This window comes from Balaenoptera borealis (genome assembly GCF_965194805.1).
Source record: "Balaenoptera borealis genome assembly, chromosome: 9".
Taxonomy (NCBI): domain Eukaryota; kingdom Metazoa; phylum Chordata; class Mammalia; order Artiodactyla; family Balaenopteridae; genus Balaenoptera; species Balaenoptera borealis.
This window is the reverse complement of record NC_138873.1, coordinates 16,291,155-16,312,886: the sequence shown is the minus strand read 5'-3', so window position 1 is coordinate 16,312,886 and position 21,732 is coordinate 16,291,155. Positions and strand designations below refer to the sequence as shown.

The 21,732-nt window shown below is 39.1% G+C and overlaps 2 protein-coding genes across 3 annotated transcripts in view; one reads left to right on the top strand and one right to left on the bottom strand.

Moving 5' to 3' along the window:
- Window positions 1-792: 792 nt before the first annotated feature.
- On the top strand, window positions 793-18,842 carry GINM1 (glycosylated integral membrane protein 1). Its single transcript, XM_082405554.1, has 8 exons — window positions 793-973; window positions 5,451-5,510; window positions 5,682-5,778; window positions 11,126-11,277; window positions 11,811-11,967; window positions 12,511-12,644; window positions 14,046-14,209; window positions 18,443-18,842. Exons 1-8 carry the CDS (start codon window positions 854-856, stop codon window positions 18,552-18,554), a joined length of 996 nt encoding a protein of 331 aa, XP_082261680.1. The 5' UTR covers window positions 793-853; the 3' UTR covers window positions 18,555-18,842.
- Window positions 18,708-21,732, bottom strand: part of KATNA1 (katanin catalytic subunit A1) — a 36,424-nt gene continuing 33,399 nt past the window's right edge. For both annotated transcript variants that reach the window (XM_082405519.1, XM_082405520.1), the window contains exon 11: window positions 18,708-21,442. In XM_082405519.1, the coding sequence (XP_082261645.1) occupies window positions 21,244-21,442 (199 nt within the window). In that variant the 3' untranslated portion in view covers window positions 18,708-21,243. The remainder of the gene's footprint in view (window positions 21,443-21,732) is intronic.

Genomic DNA, 21,732 nt, shown 5'->3' with positions numbered 1-21,732 from the left:
AAATGGGGTTTCTTTCATTTCATTTCACATTTGCTTTAGAGGGTTTCATCAAAAAAAAGATCTTTTTTTAATCTGAAAGAGGGAAGAAAATCTATCATCTTCAATTTATAGATTAATAAGCTCACTAGAAAAGTCCTGAGAGCCCAGGTGGCCTGGCTTCCAGTGGAGTGCTGCTCCCTCGCGTCTCCAGCGATCCGCTGAGTGCTGAACTTAACGCGGGGTTGATCCTCAACCTTGTCACAGTAAATCACTGGGGAACTTTAAAAACTACCAGTGCCCAAGCGGCTGCCCAGACTAAGTAAATCAGAAACTCAGGTGTCCCGGAAGATACCAGAATCAGTAATTTTTAAAAGTGCTCAGGCAATTCCCAAGTGCAACAAAGGTGAGAAGTACCGATTTAATGAATCTGCCCCTCTAAACGTGATATACCTTATTTTCATGTACAACAGTGTTCTGATACATTACCATTATTTTCACTTTGTAGATATATGTAAACATATACACACAGAGACATACCTATGTACACATACAGTATATACTAATTCAAAAGTAATGGCAATGAAAATGTTTACACTCTTTTAGTTGAGGAAACTCTCTCCAAATTAGAGTGCCGGTCTAATGACGAAATCAGACCTTCTGTTGACTTGACCCCGCCCCCGAACGTTGTTTCGCGGCTCCGAGGCCTAGACCTCCGCAGCTCTCGGAGCCTTCCGGGTCCCGCCCCGCCCCTCCAATCCCCTCCCCTCCGAAAGGCCCCGCCCCTCGGGCCAGCTCGGCCCTCGCCTCCCAGCCGCCCCCCCCCCCCCCAACGCCCGCCGCCCGCCGCCCGCCGCCCGCCGCTGGCCTGTCCAAGATGGAGGGCGCTCCGCGGGCGCCGCTCGCCCTCCGGCTGCTCATCGTCGCGGCCCTGCCAGTCACCGGGTGGCTGACGACGGGCACCTTTGAGCCGCCGCTGTTGCCCCGAGCCCCGAAGGTAGGGCACGGCGGACGCGGCTCTGCCGGGATCCTCGGGAGAAGCCGGGACCGGGGACGTGGGACTGCGGCGTCCCCATCGACGCCTCCCACCTCCGGCGGGCAGGCCGTGGGCTGGGGGCCGGGCCCCCAAAGCGGGAGTGGGGAGAAGCAGCCAAGGAAATGGAGGCGGCAGGGGATGGGGGAGGCGAGAGAGCAAAAGAGGCTCTTCCGTGTGAGGTTCAGCGCGGCGCAGCGAAACCGATTGTTGCGGCAGCCCAGGCAGTTGCAGTCCTGATGGGGGTGTGCCGTCGAAAGTAGCGGATCACTAGCGATCTCAGCCTTTTGTAATGGCGCCTTCAGAGCCGGGCTCTGGGGCGAGGCAGTGTTAAGTGCTGGGGAAATGTGGAAGTTGCTCCGTTGAGAGCGAGCGCGAGCGTTTCCAGGCCACCTGTCTGCTCCGGCCGGCGGCGGGAAGGAATGCCTTCTCCCGGCGCGCAGGGCTCCGGGTGCACGCCAGCCGGGTCGCTGGGCCGGAGAGGGAGGGAGGCCGAAGGCCAACGCTGACCCCGACGTCGTCCCTTTGGCGGGAGTTGTTAGAGGAGTGGATCTTCGAGCGCGGTGGAACCAGCCGCACCAGCATGCCCTGGGAACCTGGCAGAAACGGGCTAATCAGAAGCTCTAGGGTAGGGGCCCAGCACTCTGTTGCAGCAAGCCCTCCAGGTGATTCCGAGGTCGGCTAAAGTTTGGGAACCACTGCATGCTTGTCCTGAAGGGTGGCTGGTTCTTATTGCTTTGGCCGGGTGGAATTAACCAGTATTTGCCTTTCATTAATTCAGTGTGTGGTAGGGAAACGTCTGAAGACTTTAAAATGAGATTTTCCCAGAATGAAGAGAAACGACATAGGTGCGCCTTTTCTTACTATATCAAGACTTGAATGCTCAAAATTCAGGGGTGAATGACACCATAAATGTCACTTTTTTACTTTCAGTGTTTGAGAGTTACGACGTTACCCTTCCTGGGTAGAATAATAGCATATCTTAGTTTCAGTTCTCTTGGGACATTCCAAGAAGCCACAACATCCCAAGCTCTAAGAACCACTCATATCTGAAGTGCGTGGACCACAGTTGCAGCTGTTCAAAAATATGGATGTGAGATCAAGAGACCAAATAAAAATGAAATAATTCCTAGAGTTCTGGAAATAGAGACATTGTTTTTCCCTTTTCCAGATTTTAAAGATTCATCATAGTTATTTATGAACCCGAAAGACATTTGAGTCTGTTCCTACAATGTGAAAAAAAAAACATTTAGACTGCAAGCTGAAAATACACCACACCTTGGGGCTCTTAGTGAGTTCATCATTTCAGTTCTCCTTATGACTTCTTTCTACTTTTGGAAAGTCTAGATCTACACTCAGAATTTCGTAGGTTAAGTGAATGCTGTGCAACTAGAAGGAGAATCTCATTCCTTGGAAAGGTGTATATGGGAAACTGAGGCCTCTTGATCTAAAAATTTTTCAGTTTTATTGTGAAAAATTTCAAATGTACAGAACATTTGAAAGAATTTTACAGTGGTCATGCATATTTGATAGGAGCTGTCCAGTTGACCTTTGTGCAGTGATGGTGTATGTTTGCTCTCTCCATTACGGTAGCCACTAGACTACTGTGGTTACTGAGTATTTGAAATGTGGCCAGTGTGATTGAGGAACTGAGTTTTTAAAATGTTATTTAGTTTTAATTAACTTAAATGTAAATAGCCACATGTGGTTAGTGGATACCATATTGAATAATGCCAAATTAGACTACCATTTATGTTTTACTATACTTGCTTTATCACACATCTGTTCATTTGTTCATCTTTGTATCCAGCCTGACCTAACTGTAAGAAAACTGGTTGAAGTCAGGAAAATTCTCCCTGTATCTCTTCAGTGACTCAGATTTATTGTGTTATAAGCATTTTTCTGTTGTTTTTTAAAAAATAAATTTATTTATTTATTTTTGGCTGTGTTGGGTCTTCGTTGCTGAGTGCAGGCTTTCTCTTGTTGCGGTGAGCGGGGGCTACTCTTTGTTGCGGTGCACGGGCTTCTCATTGCGGTGGCTTCTCTTGTTGTGGAGCACGGGCTCTAAGGTGCGCGGGCTTCAGTAGTTGTGGCACGCGGGGTCAGTAGTTGTGGCTCGCGGGCTCTAGAGCGCAGGCTCAGTTGTTGTGGTGCACGGGCTTAGCTGCTCCGCAGCATGTGGGATCTTCCCAGACCAGGGCTCGAACCCGTGTCTCCTGCATTGGCAGGCGGATTCTTAACCACTGTGCCACCAGGGAAGTCCCGCATTTTATGTTTTGTTTACATATGTAGTTGTCAGAAGTTGAGGTTACACAGATTGTGAAGTAAAAAAAAAATTGGGAAAAATATTGTTACAAAGATTGTGAAATAAAAAAAATTTACAGTGCATTCTTCTAATACTAAAATGACTTGGTCACCAAAGAGAGGGAGCCATCCAGAGGACACTTATTTTCTTATATGTGTAAATATTTATTTCATGTATTTCCCTCAGACTTATTTTAAACCAGGTATCTATTACCTTTGTCCTTAGGAAGCCATTTTGTTCCAGATGGGCATTTGTGAGTGAAGGAATTAGAGGAGAATTGAAAATGAGTGGGGAGAAACTTCAGTTCTGCCACTCACTTTTTAAGCATATACTGCCCTGGCTGACAAGCCTGAACTTCCAGTTCAGTCAGAGGCTCTCAGGAAGAACAAGAAATATGACCTGGCTCTGAACTTTGGGTCAGGAGGCAGTAAGGGATGAGAGTTTCCCCTGATATGAAATCATTCAAGAGGATCAAAAGGAATTTAACTGAAGTTAGTTCTCTGGAAAATATAGTGTGCTATACAGTCTGTTAATTGTCTTTCACAAACTGCATATTTCTACTGGGCAAATGATGTACGTAAGTGCAATAAATTACTCACAATATAGTGTATGTTCTCTACTGAAAGGCAGAAGCTATAAAAAGGTTTCTCAGAACACCATGAGTGGAGGGTTATCTCTGGGCTGTTAGAAGAACACTAGTCTACAGTTTTCAAACAGATCCTCTAGTTTGAAAAGAGGAATGAATTCTTGGCTGGAATTTGGGCATAAAACAATACAGCCACCAACTTGATGATTTATTGAATGTTAGTTTGTTCTAGAGATGAGTTTATTTGTTCTAGCCCACACTTAATTCTAGATAAGGGTGGGCCAGGAGAAAGCCAGGCTGGATCTGAGGAATCACTAGTCCTAAAGCTTCCTGGGCTCCTATGGGAGTTGGGAAGTGTACCAAAGTCATCCTGAATAGATGGTATGAACTTACATGTTAGAATCCTGTTCCTCAGGTTGTCCCAGGAATCAAGCCAATCTCATAAAATCACTCAGTCTTAGTCTCTCATTTGTTAGAAATACATAAAGTATTGGAGTTGTTCACAGTGCCAAGAAATACACTTGTATATTGGTTTGAAGTTTAGAATAATTTTTGTCTTTTCAAAATTAAGAATACCCTCACAAAGAAAGTATTTAAGAGGAGTCTTGTTTTTATTCTAGGATAACAACGTCTGTCTGTGAATACACTTAGGAAAGAATTTGATTTACAGATAACAAATTATAGTTCCTGTGACCCTGATTACTTAGAATAGTGCTTTCTTGTCTGTAGTAAGCATGTCATGACTAAACTTAAATATTTGAGTAGAGTGCTTTTGAGCATACCTTGAGAGGCACTGAAACTGATTGGGCACTGAAAGTCCTTGCCCATGGGCACTAGGGGACACATGTAAGGAGGGTTAGAGCAACTTTGTACATGAAAACAATAGAGTTGGAAACATTTCAAATGTCCACTGATAGGGAACCGTTAAGTAAATCGGTAACAATTTGATGGCATATTACACAATGCTGTAAATAAATGTCTACAGCTGCATACGTAACAATTTTAAATGAAAGAAGTTCCAGAAGAGTACATTATAATATTATTCCACTCATGTAAAGTTCAGGAACAGATAAAACTAAACAATATGTTGTTTAGAGAGAGATAATACAGGTAGTTAAACTATAAAGAAAAGCAAGAAATGTTAACATAGAAGACAATATAGGGATTCCTTCTGAGGGGCATGAGGGGAATGTGACAGAAAAGGTCATGCAGGGGACTTCTAAAGTGTGGATGACATTCTAGTTTTTAACCTAGGTAGTAAGTATGTGAGTGTTAATCTTTTCTTTTAAACTCTATATTTGCATTTTATATGCTCAGATATGTGATATATTTCATAATTAAGTGGAAAAGTATATAGTTTATAAAAAATTGGAATTGTGAAGGGTATTTAAAAGGCTGTAAGGATGAAATTGATGAGTTTTTAAAAGTGTTCTTTTAATGTTGCCGTAAGTGATCATACAGTAAGTATAACTGAGGGGAGAAGAAAAAGAACTGAGCTATTCTCAGTTTGTGAAACGCATACCTGCCCAATTTGTATATTTGTTTTGCAGGACAGCATCAGAATTAATGTAACTACCCTGAAAGATGATGGGGAGGTATCTAAAGAACAGGTTTGTCTCTTTTGGTTATGTTTTTATTAGATCACTTAGCTAAGTATCATGCAGCCTATTTTATTTTTTTATCTATGTATCCAATTTAGTTAGATAATGTATTTTTGACATGAAGAGTTTGTCATCATTTGTAAACCATTGGAATTAATGTATATGCTGCTTTATTTTAAGGTTGTTCTTAACATAACCTATGAGAGTGGACAGGTATATGTAAATGACTTCCCTGTAAATAGTGGTGTAACCCGAATAAGCTGTCAGACTTTGATAGGTAAGTACTGCTAAATTACTTCTGTAATTGTTCTGTTTTTAATAATACTAAATTAGTGAAACACAATTCTTTGATGTTATATATTTCCATTTCAAATTAATACTACACACCATTACTAGAGTATATAATAACACTTGTGTGTACTCTTTTCCTACTTTATATTGGTTATTTCTGGCATATTCACATTTTCTCTGTCATGAGATTGGTATTGCTTGGAACTTCATGTCTGGTAGGTTGATAACAATGTAAGAATGTGCCTGGAGGTAGTAAATGGAGATTTACAAGCAAGAGGCAAAATCTTCAGAGGAGTGCTTATCACAGTTGTAGAAAATAAAGAGAAAAGTGAATTGTCTTTCTGATTCTTCCACCTTTATGTCCATATAATGTTTTCCTTTTTATTAAAAAAATTTTTTTTGTTTTCCTTTTTAACCTTTTAAAATCTTGAGTTGTTTAAAGACAAGCAAATATGTTACCTTGGAATGTGCCATTATTTGAATGAAATAAAGGATATGAAAAATTTGTATAGTATTCCTATTACCTGTTTTAATATATGCATTTGAGACAGTAAATGCTTCTCTGAGCAGTTGTATCCTATACTTAATTCATTATATATCTTTATTATCATTCCATTCATGGTGTTTTCTAATTATTTACAGTGATATTTCCTTATCCTGTGGGTCATTTTGAAGTATATTGCTTAATTTTCAAACATTTTGGGATTTTTTTTTTTTTTTTTTTTTTTTTTTTACTGATTCCATCTCTATCATCAGAGATATAATCTGTATATTTTAACCCTTTGAAGTTAGAGACTTGCTGTATGGCTTAGCAGATGGTCAGTTTTAGTAAATGTTGCTTTCTGTGTGTACTTGAAAGAAAGTTAATTATGTAATTAGTTGGATATGATGTTCTATGTATGTCAGGTCAAATTTGTTAATCGTGTTCAATCTTTTATGGAATTACTGATTTTTTTGTTTATTTCTTTGCTTGCCCTATCAATTACTGAGAATGGTATGTTAAATCTCCACTATGTATATTTGTCTGTTCTTTCAGTTTTGTCAATTTTTGCTTTATATATTGTGACACAATATTACTAAATCCATACATATTTAGAGCTGTTATGTCTTCCTGGTGAATCCACTCATTTATCATTATAATATGTCCTTATTTATCTCTAGTGATGTTCTTGCCTTAAAATCAGCTTTATCTGTATTATTTTACCAATAACTGCTTTTTGGCCAGGCATGGGGGAGGGATGTGGATTGCTTTGCAGTATCTTTCCATTTTCTTTGAGTCTTCCTGGGTCCTTATAATTGAGGTGAATGTCTTACAAGCAGCATATACTTGTGGTTTCTTTCTTTTTTTTTTTTTTTTAATTCAGGCTGTCAATCTGTCTTTAGTTGGAATTTTGATTTATTTACATTAATGTAATAACTGATATATTTGGATTTAGATCTTCTCTCTTAATTATTTGTTTCCTATTTGTGTCTCACCTGTTCTGTTTCTTTTTCTTCTCTTTTTGCCCTCTTCTGGGTTATTTACTTTTTGTTTCATCGTTCCCTTCTATCTTGTTGGTTTTCATATTATTTTACTATGGTTACCCTTGAGATCAGTAAACTAGTACTTTTATTATTTCCCAACCAATGTAGGACCCTTAGAACATGTAAAGTCCATTGATTCCCTTTATGCTTTTTTAAATTTTATTTTTATTTTTTTGGCTGCGCCACGTGGCTTGCAGGATCTTAGTTCCCCGACCAGGGATTGAACCCAGGCCACAGCAGTAAAAGCACTGAATCCTAACCACTGGACCACCAGGGAATTCCCCCCTTTTTGCTTTTATGTTGCTATTGTCATGCATTTTAACTCTTTGGGTTCTTAAACACTAAGCAACACAACTGTACTTAATGGTTTTCTGTAGTCCAGTATTCATTTATGTTCACCCTCACAGTTACCCTTTCCATTGCTCTTCATTCCTTCCTGAATATCAGTGTTCCCCTCTGGGGTTATTTTCCCTCTGCCTAAAGAATTCCCCTTAGTATTTTTTTAGTGCAGATTGGAGTGTCTGTTTGTGTGTTTATATTTTTACATGTTTTCTAGTGGTTCTCAGTGAGAGAGTTGGTGTAATACAAGCTAATCCATCATAGCTAGGAAAAGAAGCGCCATTACTGGCTTGAATAATATTCCACTGATGCTGTATTTATTAGGAATTTGACATGGAGTGTAATCTGGCTGCTTTATTTGTTATAGTCATCTTTCTAGTCATCCCAGTTGCATAGAGTTTATTTCCTTGAAAGTGGAAGTAAAAGCCTATCTTATCAGTTGCAAGAATCTTTAAAACATTAAATGCAACTACAACAAAAAGTCTTCTATCCTTAATTATTTAAAAAAAATTTCTTCTTTGTAGATATATTAGTTATACTGCTGTGTAACAATTTAACCCCCAACTTAGTAGTCTTTGTCAGTATTACCTCCTAGTTCTTGCAGGTCAAGAATCTGAGCTTGGCTTAGCTGGGTTCTCCGGCTCTGGCACGACTGGCAAGGCCCGCTTCCTACCTCACTCACGTGGTTGTTGACAGGATGTAGTTGCTTGTGAACTGTTGGACTGAGGCCTCCATTCCTCACAAGATGGTAGCTGGAGGCCTCCCTCATTTCCATGGCACGTGGCCTCTCTGTAGAGCATCTCACAACGTGGCAGCTGGCTTTATCAGTGAGAGTACGAGAGAGAGTGTCAGGGAGAGAGTGCCGGCAAGACACAAGTCACAGTCTTTTATAATCTAATCACACAAGTGACGTTCCAGCACTTTTGCTGTATTCTGTTTGTTAGAAACAAGTTACTAGGTCCAGCCCACACTCAGCAGGAGGCAGTTACACAGGGGCGTGAACGTCAGAAGGCAAGGGTCATTGAGAGCCAGTTTGGAAAGCTGTCTGCCTCAGTAGGGCAAGTCAGCATATGGAGGGCTTTTGTTGTTGTTAGTTTTATTCTACGGCAGCAGTACCCGATTTGGAGTCTGAAGAGTCCCTGCTTTGAGGTATTTATATGACTGCATTTTCTCATGCGTTCAATCTGTGTCCTAGCGCGCTGGCCTCTGGGCATACAGCTAGGCTGTGACTCCTACTGTTCCATGAGGGAGACTGACGGGTAAATAGTGAAAACACTGGCGTGGACCACGAGAGAAGGGAAGTTTTCCAGTTAGGAGCCTCAGAGGATGTGGGCGAAGTTAGGCAGACTAGAGGGAGGGCACACTGTAACGAGCCTGAAGAAGGAGGACCAGGCAGAGACCCACCAAAGAGGTCACAGGGGTGCTGCTGAAGGCGTTTGCGCAAGGAGACTGTATAATCAAAACCATGTCATGGTAAGATTAATCTGGTGCTGTTGTGTGAATGGTTTGAAGGGGGGAGGGATTACTGAAGGGGAGAATAGGTAAGTATCGTAATAGTAAGTAGCTAATGAACTAGACATTGGGTGGGGAGGTAGGTGGAGACGGAAAGGACAAATATAAGAGATACTTTGGAATGGTCCAAAGGAAGCAACTGACTGGATACAGAGGAGGAGGGTGAAGAAGTCAAAGGTAACCTAGTAATTCCTGTCCTTGGTAGGTTGGAGAAGGGTGGGTTTATTAACAGAAACAGAGAAGTCAAGGAAGAACAGGTTTGTGAACTTAGATTGAGACCAAGGGTTAGGCCACTTGTTTCTCAATCAAAATACCTGTACCTGTTTAAAAAATTACAAATGTTAGTCTATACCGCCCAGAGATTTTGATTTATTAAGATTAGAGTGAGGCTCTGGCATCTATACTCTTCCCAGGTGATTCTGATGCATAGTTAGGATTTAGAACCACTAGACCAGGTGTCTGAACATTATTGACAATTTATGATAGGATATTTACTTTAAATTATGTATTTATAATTCTGGGTGGAATCACTGATTCACAAAGGCTATAGAACAATAAACTTGATGCATTCTCTCAAAGAACTCAGCCTAGTTGAGGAGACAGGTTTCTAAACTAAGAGCTACACTGCGAGAAAGTTAGTGCTTAAAAAAAAAAAGGCATGAACTCAGCATTGTAGGGATATGGTATCTAGAACTACCCAAGTAGGAGTTTATTAAAAATGTATGGGAGGAGAGTGAATAATGGAGAGCATTCTATAACTTTTTTTGTTTAATTTATTTATTTTATTTATTTATGTTTGGCTGTGTTGGGTCTTCGTTGCTGCGCGCGGGCTTTTCTCTAGTTGCGGCGAGCGGGGGCTCCTCTTCGTTGTGGTGCGCGGGCTTCGCGCTGCAGTGGCTTCTCTTGTTGCGGAGCACGGGCTCTAGGCGCCCGGGCTTCAGGAGTTGTGGCTCGTGGGCTCTGGAGCGCAGGCTCAGTAGTTGTGGCGCACAGGCTTAGTTGCTCCGCAGCATGTGGGATCTTTCCGGACCAGGGCTCGAACCCGTGTCCCCTGTATTGGCAGGCGGATTCTTAACCACTGCGCCACCAGGGAAGCCTATGGAGAGCGTTCTAGATCAAGGGAACAGCTCTACAAAGGCACAGCATCACTTTAAACAGCTGGATATGCATGCAGAATATCCATCTGGGTTCCTTTTTGGCAAGTAATTCTCAGACAATAACATTTGAGGAACGGAAGCAAAATGCTTCTTTTGCGGCAGTTTTGTTGGTTTCTCTTGATTTATCTTTTTCTATCTTTTTCACTTTCTTGGCTTTATAAGCCAGCTGCAACTGCCACACCCCATCACCGCCAGGGTGGGGCGGGGTTTCTCAGCTAGAGAGGAGCAGGGCCGGTAGCTGATCCTACCCCATCGTCCGTTGGTGGAGAGTCATTAAGGGCTCTCCCACCCTCTTCCCCATTCCTGACCTCTCCAACAGTAACGAGTCGCTTACTGGAGACAGGATTGAGAAAAAGCCTCAAGTGTCCTTACTGCTTGGGCCCCTTCTATCACTGGATTTTGTGAACGAATGAATGGATGGATGAACGTGCTCACTTTGCTAAAACATGGGATTGTCTGTGTCTTCCGGCCTGCTTTGTAAATAGTTAACGCCTTGTCAGTTCCTCATTGACAGTCTATATAAAAGAATAGGAAGGGTGTGGCTAGTGTGGAGTTCGGTACAAAATCTAAAGGCCATCAAGCATTTTCCCCTTTTCAAATGAGTATAAGGATTGTAAGGATTTGTCAAGTTGTCTTTGTTTTCATAGATCTGAAACATCAATATAAGGTCAGAGATGAAGAAAGGCAAGGATACTGGTATACAACTGTCTCGTTCCATGTAAATGTCATCAAAATAATCAAATTCAGTAACTGATTTGGTGGCAATTTTTGTTCAAAGCTGTCACTACTTTTTTTTTATAGTGAAGAATGAAAATCTGGAAAATTTGGAGGAAAAAGGATATTCTGGAATTGTCAGTGTAAGGATTTTAGTTCATGAGTGGCCTATGACATCTGGTTCCAGTTTGCGACTAATTGTCGTTCAAGAAGAGGTAGTAGAGATTGATGGAAAACAAGTAAGATAGTATGCTTACTAATTGAGAATTAAATTATAAAGATTTGTGCTCAGTGTTATGCATGTGTTCAGTTATTTTATTATTTATTTCTGACTTAATAAGGAAAAAAGTTACGTTAGTGTTGCTTGTATCCACTCAGAATTTTTTACTTGTTTAGCATTTGAAGTCTTAATTTTAAAAAAGATCACATTCATACATATTTATATCACTTTAAAATATTGTAAATATCATTAAACAGAGCAAGTAAGTGAAGAGATTGAATTTGGTTCGCAGCTCTGCTGCCATCTCCTCTGGCTAAGTCTCTCCAAGTCAATGAAATGGAACTGAGAGCGAGCCTCTAATAGTCAGCACACAGGAGTGTGATTAAAGTTGCAAATTAAATGCCTTAAAGTAGGGGGGAAAGAAAGAGGAATTGTGTGTGACTAGGACAAGGTTTTTAGTTTCAGAAATCAGGGAGGAAAATTCAATTTTAGTTTCTTACCAGGTTGTGCCATTATTTAAAATAAAGAGTAATTGCTTATATTTTCTCATAGGCTCAACAGAAGGACGTTACTGAAATAGATATTTTAGTTAAGAATCAGGGAATACTCAGACATTCAAACTACACCCTGCCTTTGGAAGAAAGCATGCTGTACTCGATTTCCCGAGACAGTGACATTTTATTTACCCTTCCCAACCTCTCCAAAAAAGGTACTTTAAAAGACCATTATTTAAAGTGTTAGGGAAATTATTTCTTTAGTTGGTAACTTTTTAATCATAATTAATATGTTTCGAAGTAAGCTTCTCTTAAAAATGCTTTATAACATGTATTGCTTTATATATCCATTTGAGGACTTTGCAGAATGTGATCAATGCTGATTACAGAGTGATGTTTTGCTGTAATCATCTATCTACTCTTACTCTGGGTAATCATCACAAAATACATAATAAGAATGTCGTTCATTTAAGTTCATTTAGAGGAGGAAGTATCCATTTTTCCCACTGAAACACAGAACTTTAAAAAATTTGACTTTCTATGTGACAGAATCATAACTGCTGTAGCTCCCTTTTAACTATCTAAATTTGGGGTTCCTTTCTGGCATTTAAAGCTAAACAATCAAATGTTTGTTTTTCTCCCATGGAAAAATGTATGTTCTTGCTATCTGAAATGTTATTGGTGTAGTAGTCTTAGGACTAGTGGGAGAGACACCAGCATATCCCTAGCACTTTGGTAACCTGGCTCTTCCTCCTCAGGAGAAAGTGTTAGTTCATTGCAGACCACCAGCCAGTATCTTATCAGGAATGTGGAAACCACTGTAAATGAAGACGCTTTACCTGGCAAATTACCTGAAACTCCTCTCAGAGCAGAGCCTCCATCTTCGTATAAGGTAAATCAGGCGTTTGGGGTTCTCTTTATATGTACTACAAGCATTTATGGTTATGGTAAAGAAAATAAATATCAGCATTTAAAATGAGGTGGAAACCATGAGGATTGGATCCATGGGATATTGTTAATAATGAACTCATCACTGTTTTAATGTGATATTTTTAGGTATTCCTGTCTTCCTTTTCAAGTTTCACTTAGTAATGTAGTCAGATAATGATGATTAAGGCATTGGATTTCATTTTGTTTGGGATCTTCCCTTTCAGAGTCTTTCTCATGTCCCCATTTGTCTGTTTATTCTGTGACTTCTAACACAAACACACATGCATGGTCCCCTCAGGACCGTGTACAGTGACTAAGCACGCTTGGTTAAGAGTGTACTTTCTGGAATCAGACTGCCTAGGTTTGAATCCTGCTTCTGCCACTCGCTAGTTGTATCATCTTGGACAAGCTCCTAGCCTCTCTAACCTTTTCCTTTATCCGTACAGCAAAGGTCCGTAAAGTGATGCCTTTCTCGTCAGGTTGTTGTGAGGACTGAAATAAGATGGGTGCAAATGTAAATACGCATTGACACCTGTTAAGGACTTGTATATTCTTAGTGACATCATACTGCTGACTGGGAAGATATTCTGGGTTCAGAGAGAGTATCCTGGAATCTCTCTCTATGTTAGCTAGGCCCCTCGCTTGGAATAATTTACATTTAAATGAGCAGGATCTGTGGTTAGTCGAAATGGATTCCAGAGATGATTCTTTGAAGAGGTTCTCACTGAAGGTTAGGACTGCTTACGTGGGGTTGCTGGAGAAATCTAGGTCACTTTGTGCTGCCTGAACCCTAGCACCCTCACTGTCTGCCCCGTCTCCTTCAGAGCAAGGAAGCCCAAGGACAGAGTCTTCAGAGCCCATGCCATCAGAGCACACTTGAGTTTCTTGTCACTGTTTTAAGTACAGAAGTAGGTTTTGTGCACAGTGAATGCCCCGTCTGTTTCAAAAGCGACTGATATGTTTGTCTCTCTCTCCTTCTCTTGTCCTCCAAATATTGGAAACACATAGTTGACGGGTCCATTTTATGTAAGTGGACTAGCCTTCTTCTTGTCAATTAGCAATTATTTTCACTTGGTTTACAGTTAGACAGCAGTGTAAATAATTGTAAAGTATAGCAACATTTCTGTGCCTGTTTTGCATAATTTTTTAAATTGTGAATAACTTTGAGGTACATTTAAAAATAAAATGCACCCACTTAAAATGTACAGTTAGATAAGTTTTGACAAGTGTAGAGGCCCATGTAACCACCACCACAGTCAAGGTATATAATGTTATCATCACCCAAAACTAGAACATAATTTTTAAAGTTTCTTAGAGCTCAAATGAAACTTGCATATCTAATCAAAACCCTTTTTTTTTAAAGGTGATGTGTCAGTGGATGGAAAAGTTCAGAAAAGATCTGTGCAGGTTCTGGTGTAGTGTTTTCCCAGTATTCTTTATGTTTTTGAATGTCATGGTGGTTGGAATTATAGGAGCAGTTATAGTAATAACCATCTTAAAGGTGCTTTTCCCAGTTTGTGAATACAAGTAAGTATTTCTTATTTTGGATCAATTTTAGTATTTTTAATGATTAAAAAGTAGTTGTATTTACTATATTTCAGAGTGGGAAATATAAAAATTAGGAAGGATAAGAGAAGTGGGAGGGAAAATAACATCTTTTTTTTCTAGCCCATCTTTCAACTTTAGCAAAATTAAAAGACATTTATTAGATACCTATTATGGTCAAGACACTTGTCTTGGGAATTCATATGTGGATGGGACAAACTCTGCTGTGTAAGAACTTAGTTTATTAGAGAGAGAAAGGAAACAAATCTCTATAATGGAAGAAGGCAATGTGTATAATAAGAAAGAAATGAAACAAGAGGGCTTCACTATTTTCAACCCCAAAGTATCAATTTAAAATGAAGTAAATTTTTGAAGACTAAGGGGATATTCACGGCAGCACTGCTTGTAACAAAAAACAAAAGCAAAAGAGGAAACCTCTGAACTGTTTATAGGTGGAGGTTGATAGCTAATGGTTCACACATGCAGTGGGATTCTGTGCGGCTTATAAAAGGAAGAAGTCCAAGATGTATTAGATGGGGAAAAAAGTTGTCTAATGGTATCATCCAATTTGGGTAAAAGAAAAGTAGTACGTGTATATGTATATAAATGCACAGAAGATTTCCAGAATGACAAGGGAGATGTTATGTCTAATAAGTGAGAATGAGAGCAGGAGTGGAGAGACCTTCACTTTTTCCCCTTCTGTACAGCTTGATTTTTTTTTTAACTGTAAGACATTATTTTATAAATTTAAAAATGAATTTATTGTTGGCATTTTTACAAGTTAAATAACTAGTCATTTTAGTCATCTTGCTAGAAGTAAATCTCAATAGAGATGACAACAACTTTTTTTTTTTAATTTTAATTTATTTTATTTTTGGCTGCGCTGGGTCTTCGTTGCTGCGCGCGAGCTTTTCTCTGGTTGCGGTGAGCGGGGGCCACTCCTCATTGCGGTGCGCAGGCTTCTCATTGCAGTGGCTTCTCTTGTTGCGGAGCACGGGCTCTAGGTGCGCGGTCTTCAGTAGTTGTGGCACACGGGCTCAGTAGTTGTGGCTTGCGGGCTCTAGAGCACAGGCTCAGTAGTTGTGGCGCACGGGCTTAGTTGCTCTGCGGCATGTGGGATCTTCCCGGACCAGGGATCGAGCCCATGTCCCCTGCATTGGCAGGTGGATTCTTAACCACTGTGCCACCAGGGAAGCCTGATGACCACAATTTTTGGCTTAGCTAAATTACATTGGACTATGTGGAGAAGACCACAGGATTTATATTTTTTTAAAAAGACACAATTTAAACATTTGCTTTTTTTCCACTTGCTTGTCAAGAGGTCTTCAAAATTTCCATTTCTTCATGTGTAACACTGAACTAATGCCTCCCTTAAAGGATTGTTAGAGGTCAAAGTCATAATACAAGCAGAGCAACTGAGAGTAAAGAAATATTAGTGCCCCTCCCACCTTTTAGTTTGTGTTTCCCCTGGAGGATTCCCATTTCCCATTTCTTTCTGATAATGAAAATTCTATAACTTAATAGTTTCTTCCTTTTTCCTTTGACTGCCAGGAAGCTCAGAACTTTTTTTTTGATCTTTATTATGCAAATCTACATAGAAAACAGTGTTGTAAATTTTTTAATTGTTCTTTTACCAAATGTTTTATTTATCATTGGCTCCTCTGTGTGAAAAAATGCAATGTAAAATTAAAAACCGAATTTTCAATATACTTTATCATTGGCAATTGTACTGAGGATTCTTTCTGGTAGTAGAAATTTTATCAATACAGAAAGTTAAAAGTACCTTTTCACTTCCCTGTTCTTTAATTCTTGTATCTAGAGGTAGTAATTGTTAACTCTTTGGGTATGCATCTTTTATCCAAATTCTGTGTATTGATGTCATTGTATACTAGATACTTATAATTGTTTATCAATCTAGACTCTTAGCTGTCCCACAAATTGTATTACTCACTTATAACAGAGGTTCCCAGACTTTCTTGGTTCATAGCACTCAGTGTGTCAGGAATTTTTTCTTGGTGCCCTTACCTAGGCCAGAAAAAAAATTGAAAGAAAAAATATTTTTTATTTCTTAACTTACTAATGGGATTGTGTACCTACAGGGCACTACACGATACTCACATCTTAGAATCAGATTGGACACTGCCACCCTCATTTCCCATTCAACATTAGTTACATTAGTTTTTTGTACTGTATTTGCTTTTTATCACAATAACTGCCCAAAATCCAGCTTTGCAAAGATGAGACTTTGTTGAAAAAAGAATGTGTAGTACAATCTAATGTTAAAATCGTGAACTACCCTCAAGCTAGTATTACACACGAAGTCTTGAATTTTATTTTTTAACTTTTTATTTTATATTGGAGTATAGCCGATTAACAATGTTGTGGTAGTTTCAGGTGCACAGCAAAGCGACTCAGCCATACATATACATCTACTATCCATTCTCCCCCAGACTCCCCTCCCATCCAGGCTGCCACATAGCATTGAGCACAGTTCCCTGTGCTATACAGTAGGTCCTTGTTGGTTATTCTTTTTAAATATAGCAGTGTGTACATGTCAATCCCAAACTCCCTAACTGTGCCTTCCCTCCACCCTTCCCCCCCTGGTAACCATAAGTTCTTTCTCTAAGTCTGTGAGTCCGTTTCTGTTTTGTAAATACGTTCATTTGTATCATTTCTTTTTTGATTCCGCATATAAGCGATATCATACGATATTTCTCTCTGTGTGAGGAAGTCTTGAAATTTTTAAATATTCTGTAGCACCTCTGTGAGCCATGCCAGGGGTCTCAGTGCAGTTTGGTAACCATAGGCTTAAGATCTTTTCCTATCAATACATATATGGACTTACTCTTTTTATTATGGCTGCATAGTGTTTCACAGTATGGGTATGCCATAATATAACCATTCCTCCATTAGACATTTAGGTAATTTCCAATTTCATGTTACTTCCAATAATGCTCTAGTGTATATTCTTAAATGTTCATATATCTCTTTGCACATGTATATTTATGTAGGATAGAGTCCTAAAAGGTGAAATTACTGGGTCAGAGTATATGTATTTAACATCTTCTCAACACCTGATAGCAATCTTTTTTGCTTTTTATACTGTGGACAAAAATCTCATTTTAATTTCCATTTTCTTCTTACTACCATCTTTACTAGTCTAGGTCTAGCTAAGTCTAGCATCTTTGTGATGCTTAGCTGTATATATTTCTCCTGTGATATGCCTATTTAGAACCTTTGCCCATTTTTCAGTTGTATTGCCTTTTGTAATCATTAACATGTAGGACTCCTTTGTCCTATACATACATAATATGTATTGCGGATATATGTATATTTTTAAATCCCAGACTATGATTTGTCCTTTGCTTTTATTTATGGTATTCCGTGTCATATAGAAATTTTAAATTTGGGGTCAGGGCAATTCATGTTTTCCCTTTATGGCTTCTAGGATTTAATTTTTTCTCAAATAGACCTTTCCCATCTTAAAATTACATTGTTTTCTTAAAACTTAGTTTTTACCATCACTTTTGTGTATTGTTTGAGCTAGTTGTTTTGCTTCCCAGAGAGCCCATTGTTCTATTGCCCGTTGACTTGGAATATTACCTTATTATGAACCAATTCCCATGTACATTAGTCTTGTTTCTGGACTCTCTTCTTCCACTGATCTACTTGTCTATTCCTGGGCCAGTACAGTACATTTAAAAAAATGTTACAGCTATTCTTGCAGTTTCTCCCTTGTGAACTTCAGAATCAGCTTGTTCAGGTCTATAAACAACTAACTTCTGTTTACATTCTGATTAGGGTAATACTGAGCTTGCAATACAGGGTTTTGGATCCAATCCAAAGATCTCCCTGGTCAGGTACTTTAGTAACAGAAGGAGAAATGCTGTCTAAAGATCTAAGGTTGCATTCCACTGGAGTACTGGTTAGAAAGATGCTTGGGCCTAGTCTTTTTGCCCAACTTGTGCAAATCTAGGACTCTTGTCTGCCCTGGAGATCTGTAACTTACCCTGTCATCTCCTACAGTACCAGGTAAAGAACTTCCTCTTATTCCTTTCTGTTCCCTCAATCAGTTTGGTTAAAATGAACTTTGGACTTAGGATTTATATAACCATCATAAACTAAATAAAATGAAGCAAAATTACCTCAGGTATATATTTAATTATAACCTCGAAATAACCCTATCTTACTTTAATTTTAATTTTTATATTTCAGAGGAATTCTTCAGTTGGATAAAGTGAATGTTATGCCTGTGACAGCTGTCAACTTATATCCAGATGGTACTGAGAAAACAGCAGAAAACCCTGAAGATAAAACATGTGTTTAATACACCATCTCAAATCATGGACTCAGAATTAGTCTATTGGTTCAAATTTGCCACTCGAATATAATTTTCTTTAAATCGTTAGGAATCAGTTTGTACAGTAAAGAAATTGCTAAACTCCTAAAACTGCCTAAAACTTGACCTTTAAAGTGATAGTTAAAGTTCACCTTATTAATGGGTCTGGCTGTTCAGATGGTGAGTTATTCAAGAAAATTTAAACGAAATGGAAGAGAAGATGTGAAGAAACTTTGAAACTACCAAAAAGAAAAAAAAAAAAAAGGCAAGATAAAATGCCATGTGCCAATACTTTTCAAGGTGCCTTTGTTAATGAAATTATATACACTTAATTGCTATAATATATAAGACTTTATGAAAAGCACTTTATGAAATTCTAATTTAAAAGCTCAAGAACTTAACACTTATTTTTTTATTGAGTACAGTGTGCCTTAATATTAAGTATGTGACTCAGTATAAAATCACTGAAGTATATCATGACTTAATTGTATCCTGTACCAAGACTACTTACCTTGAATGAACCAGGATTTTAAAATAGTGACATGTTCTCACTCTAAAAATAAATTTTTTTGAAGAAAAAAGTACAATCTTTTTGGAATAAAAACTGTGCCCATGTGAGTTACTTATATATAATAGCTGCTTTCACATAACACTGGCTGAAACCAAGGCTCACATCAGTTAATGAGTCCATCAATGTCATGGAATTACAACGTGCCTTTGCTCTTGTGGTTCTAAATATAATCTTATTTACCCAACAATAGTGTTTAACCATCACCCAAATTGACGTATATTTTACAATGTGATCTAGGACATATAATACTTACTAAAATTCTTCTTTTGATTGTAACCCATCATTTAAAACACATTATTCAAAAAAGAAATGACTGGTTTTTAAGACCAACCACCTTAGATTTTGCCTAAATATAAGTATGTGTGGAGGAAAGATGAAGGTAGTAAAGGAGTGATGTTTCATTCTGCCTGGTTTGGTTTTTTTTTTAATATTTATTTTTGGCTGTGTTGAGTCTTCGTTGCTGCGCGCAGGCTTTCTCTAGTTGCGGTCAGCGGGGGCTACTCTTCGTTGTGGGCTTCTTATTGTGGTGGCTTCTCTTGTTGCAGAGCACAGGCTCTAGGTGTGTGGGCTTCAGTAGTTGTGGCTCCTGGGCTTAGTTGCTCCATGGCATGTGGGATCTTCCCAGACCAGGGCTCGAACCCGTGTCCCCTGCATTGGCAGGCGGATTCTTTTTCTTTTTAAAATTATTTTATTGTTGGCTGCGTTGGGTCTTCGTTGCTGCGCGTGGGTTTTCTCTTGTTGCGGTGAGCGGGGGCTACTCTTCGTTGCGGTGCGTGGGCTTCTCATTGCGGTGGCTTCTCTTGTTGTGGAGCACGGGCTCTAGGCATGTGGGCTTCAGTAGTTGTGGCACGCGGACTCACGTGGGATCTTCGCGGACCAGGGCTCGAACCCGTGTCCCCTGCATTGGCAGGCGGATTCTTAACCACTGCGCCACCAGGGAAGTCCGGCAGGAGGATTCTTAACCACTGTGCCACCAGGGAAGTCCTGCCTAGCTGTTTTTAATAAGGAATAACAGCCCTGTAATGTGCTATCTCCATATTATAGACGAATAAATAATAGTATGTGGTTTACAATTTGATCCTCAAGTCACCCAGCTGGTAACACTTTATTTTTTTATGTCCTCCTCACTCTCTCAGTTGCTAGAAATCACCAGTTCTAACTTTAAATGATGACAGGGTCTTATTTCATCCATTAAGCATAAGCTTGAAGATTCTAGTGAGGTGCACAATGTAGGAGGCTTTTGCTGGAGAGTGTAGACTTTGCAGTCAGCAATTCCCATCCTGACTTCTCTCCTTACCTGTGAGGCTGTTTTCTATGGTTGGGATGCCACAGTAAGTGTTTTTTTACAAGTAATTATAAATAAAATCTTACCTAAATTTTATACCATTAACCTTTATTTCATTTATTAACTTTTACTTCCACCATTAACTATTACATATTTTATTTACGCTTTGTATTCATGAGTGACGGGTTAATGAGTTTCACTGGAGTACAGAGAGCAGCACAGGCTTAAAAGTACCTACTTGCCTACAGTGCAGCCTCTTACACAGGCAGAATAAAGTCAGGCAGGCAAGGTTTTATATAGATGTATATTGTTTTTTCCTTTTAAATGCACAGTAAAATGAAGGGCCTTTAAAGCTCTCTCAGGACGAGGAGGGAAGTTACCATAACACCACGCAGGAAGGAAAGCAGACTGGGTGTGGTTCATGCATCAAATGGCTACTTGTATAAAAATGTTCAGGAATTTTCAGCTATCCACTGGCACCTGTGGAGCTAGAGCCAGTCTTATTCTTTAGAAGGAACAGCGGCCGCAGGCAGTGGAAGAGAAGATGGTATACTTAGATGTACATATAAGACAATTTTCCAAGCTAAGTAATAGCATCTGTCCTGCAACATATGTTGTCAGTGAAAGAGAAATACAGTAATGCTAAAGTAAAACAAATTTGCTTGTAACTTTAAAAAATTTCCTTTATTCAGAATCATACTTTTTTTCACTCTTACCATTATGAAAATTTAAAAAAATATAGCGCTTGGTGCAATGAAATACTACTTTTAATTATTATTCAAACACTTAATGCAGGTTTCTCACAGTTTACATGTGAGAATTTAGCATGATCCAAACTCAAATATCCACTTCTCATATCTTTCAATGTCTGCAGCAGATACTGACTTAGAAACCTTTTTTAAAGCCATTTCAAAATCCTCCATAGTTGTAGGCATGTGCATTTCTTCTCTTGAAAGATTTCTGATTTCTTCTGGGGTCAAACCTTCAATACGCCTTCTCATTGCCATCAAGGATGCATCCCTAGGTTTTAAATTTAAAAAGCAAAAACAAAAAACCACAAAATGATGTTTTGGTTGAATAAAAACGTGTAAACAAAAAAATTTTTCAGTGCGTATATTATTCTGTAATTATCTTATTACATATACATATGTAGTACTGGACTATAAGGCCTGTTCTTGAGTTGTTTTTTTAGCAGTTGAATCTGAGCAAAAAGCCCAAGAAGAATTAAAAGCATATAATAAGATAGCAATTAAATTTTATTAAAAGTGTACCATAATATAAAGAATAAGCATCACAGAGACAGGAGAGAA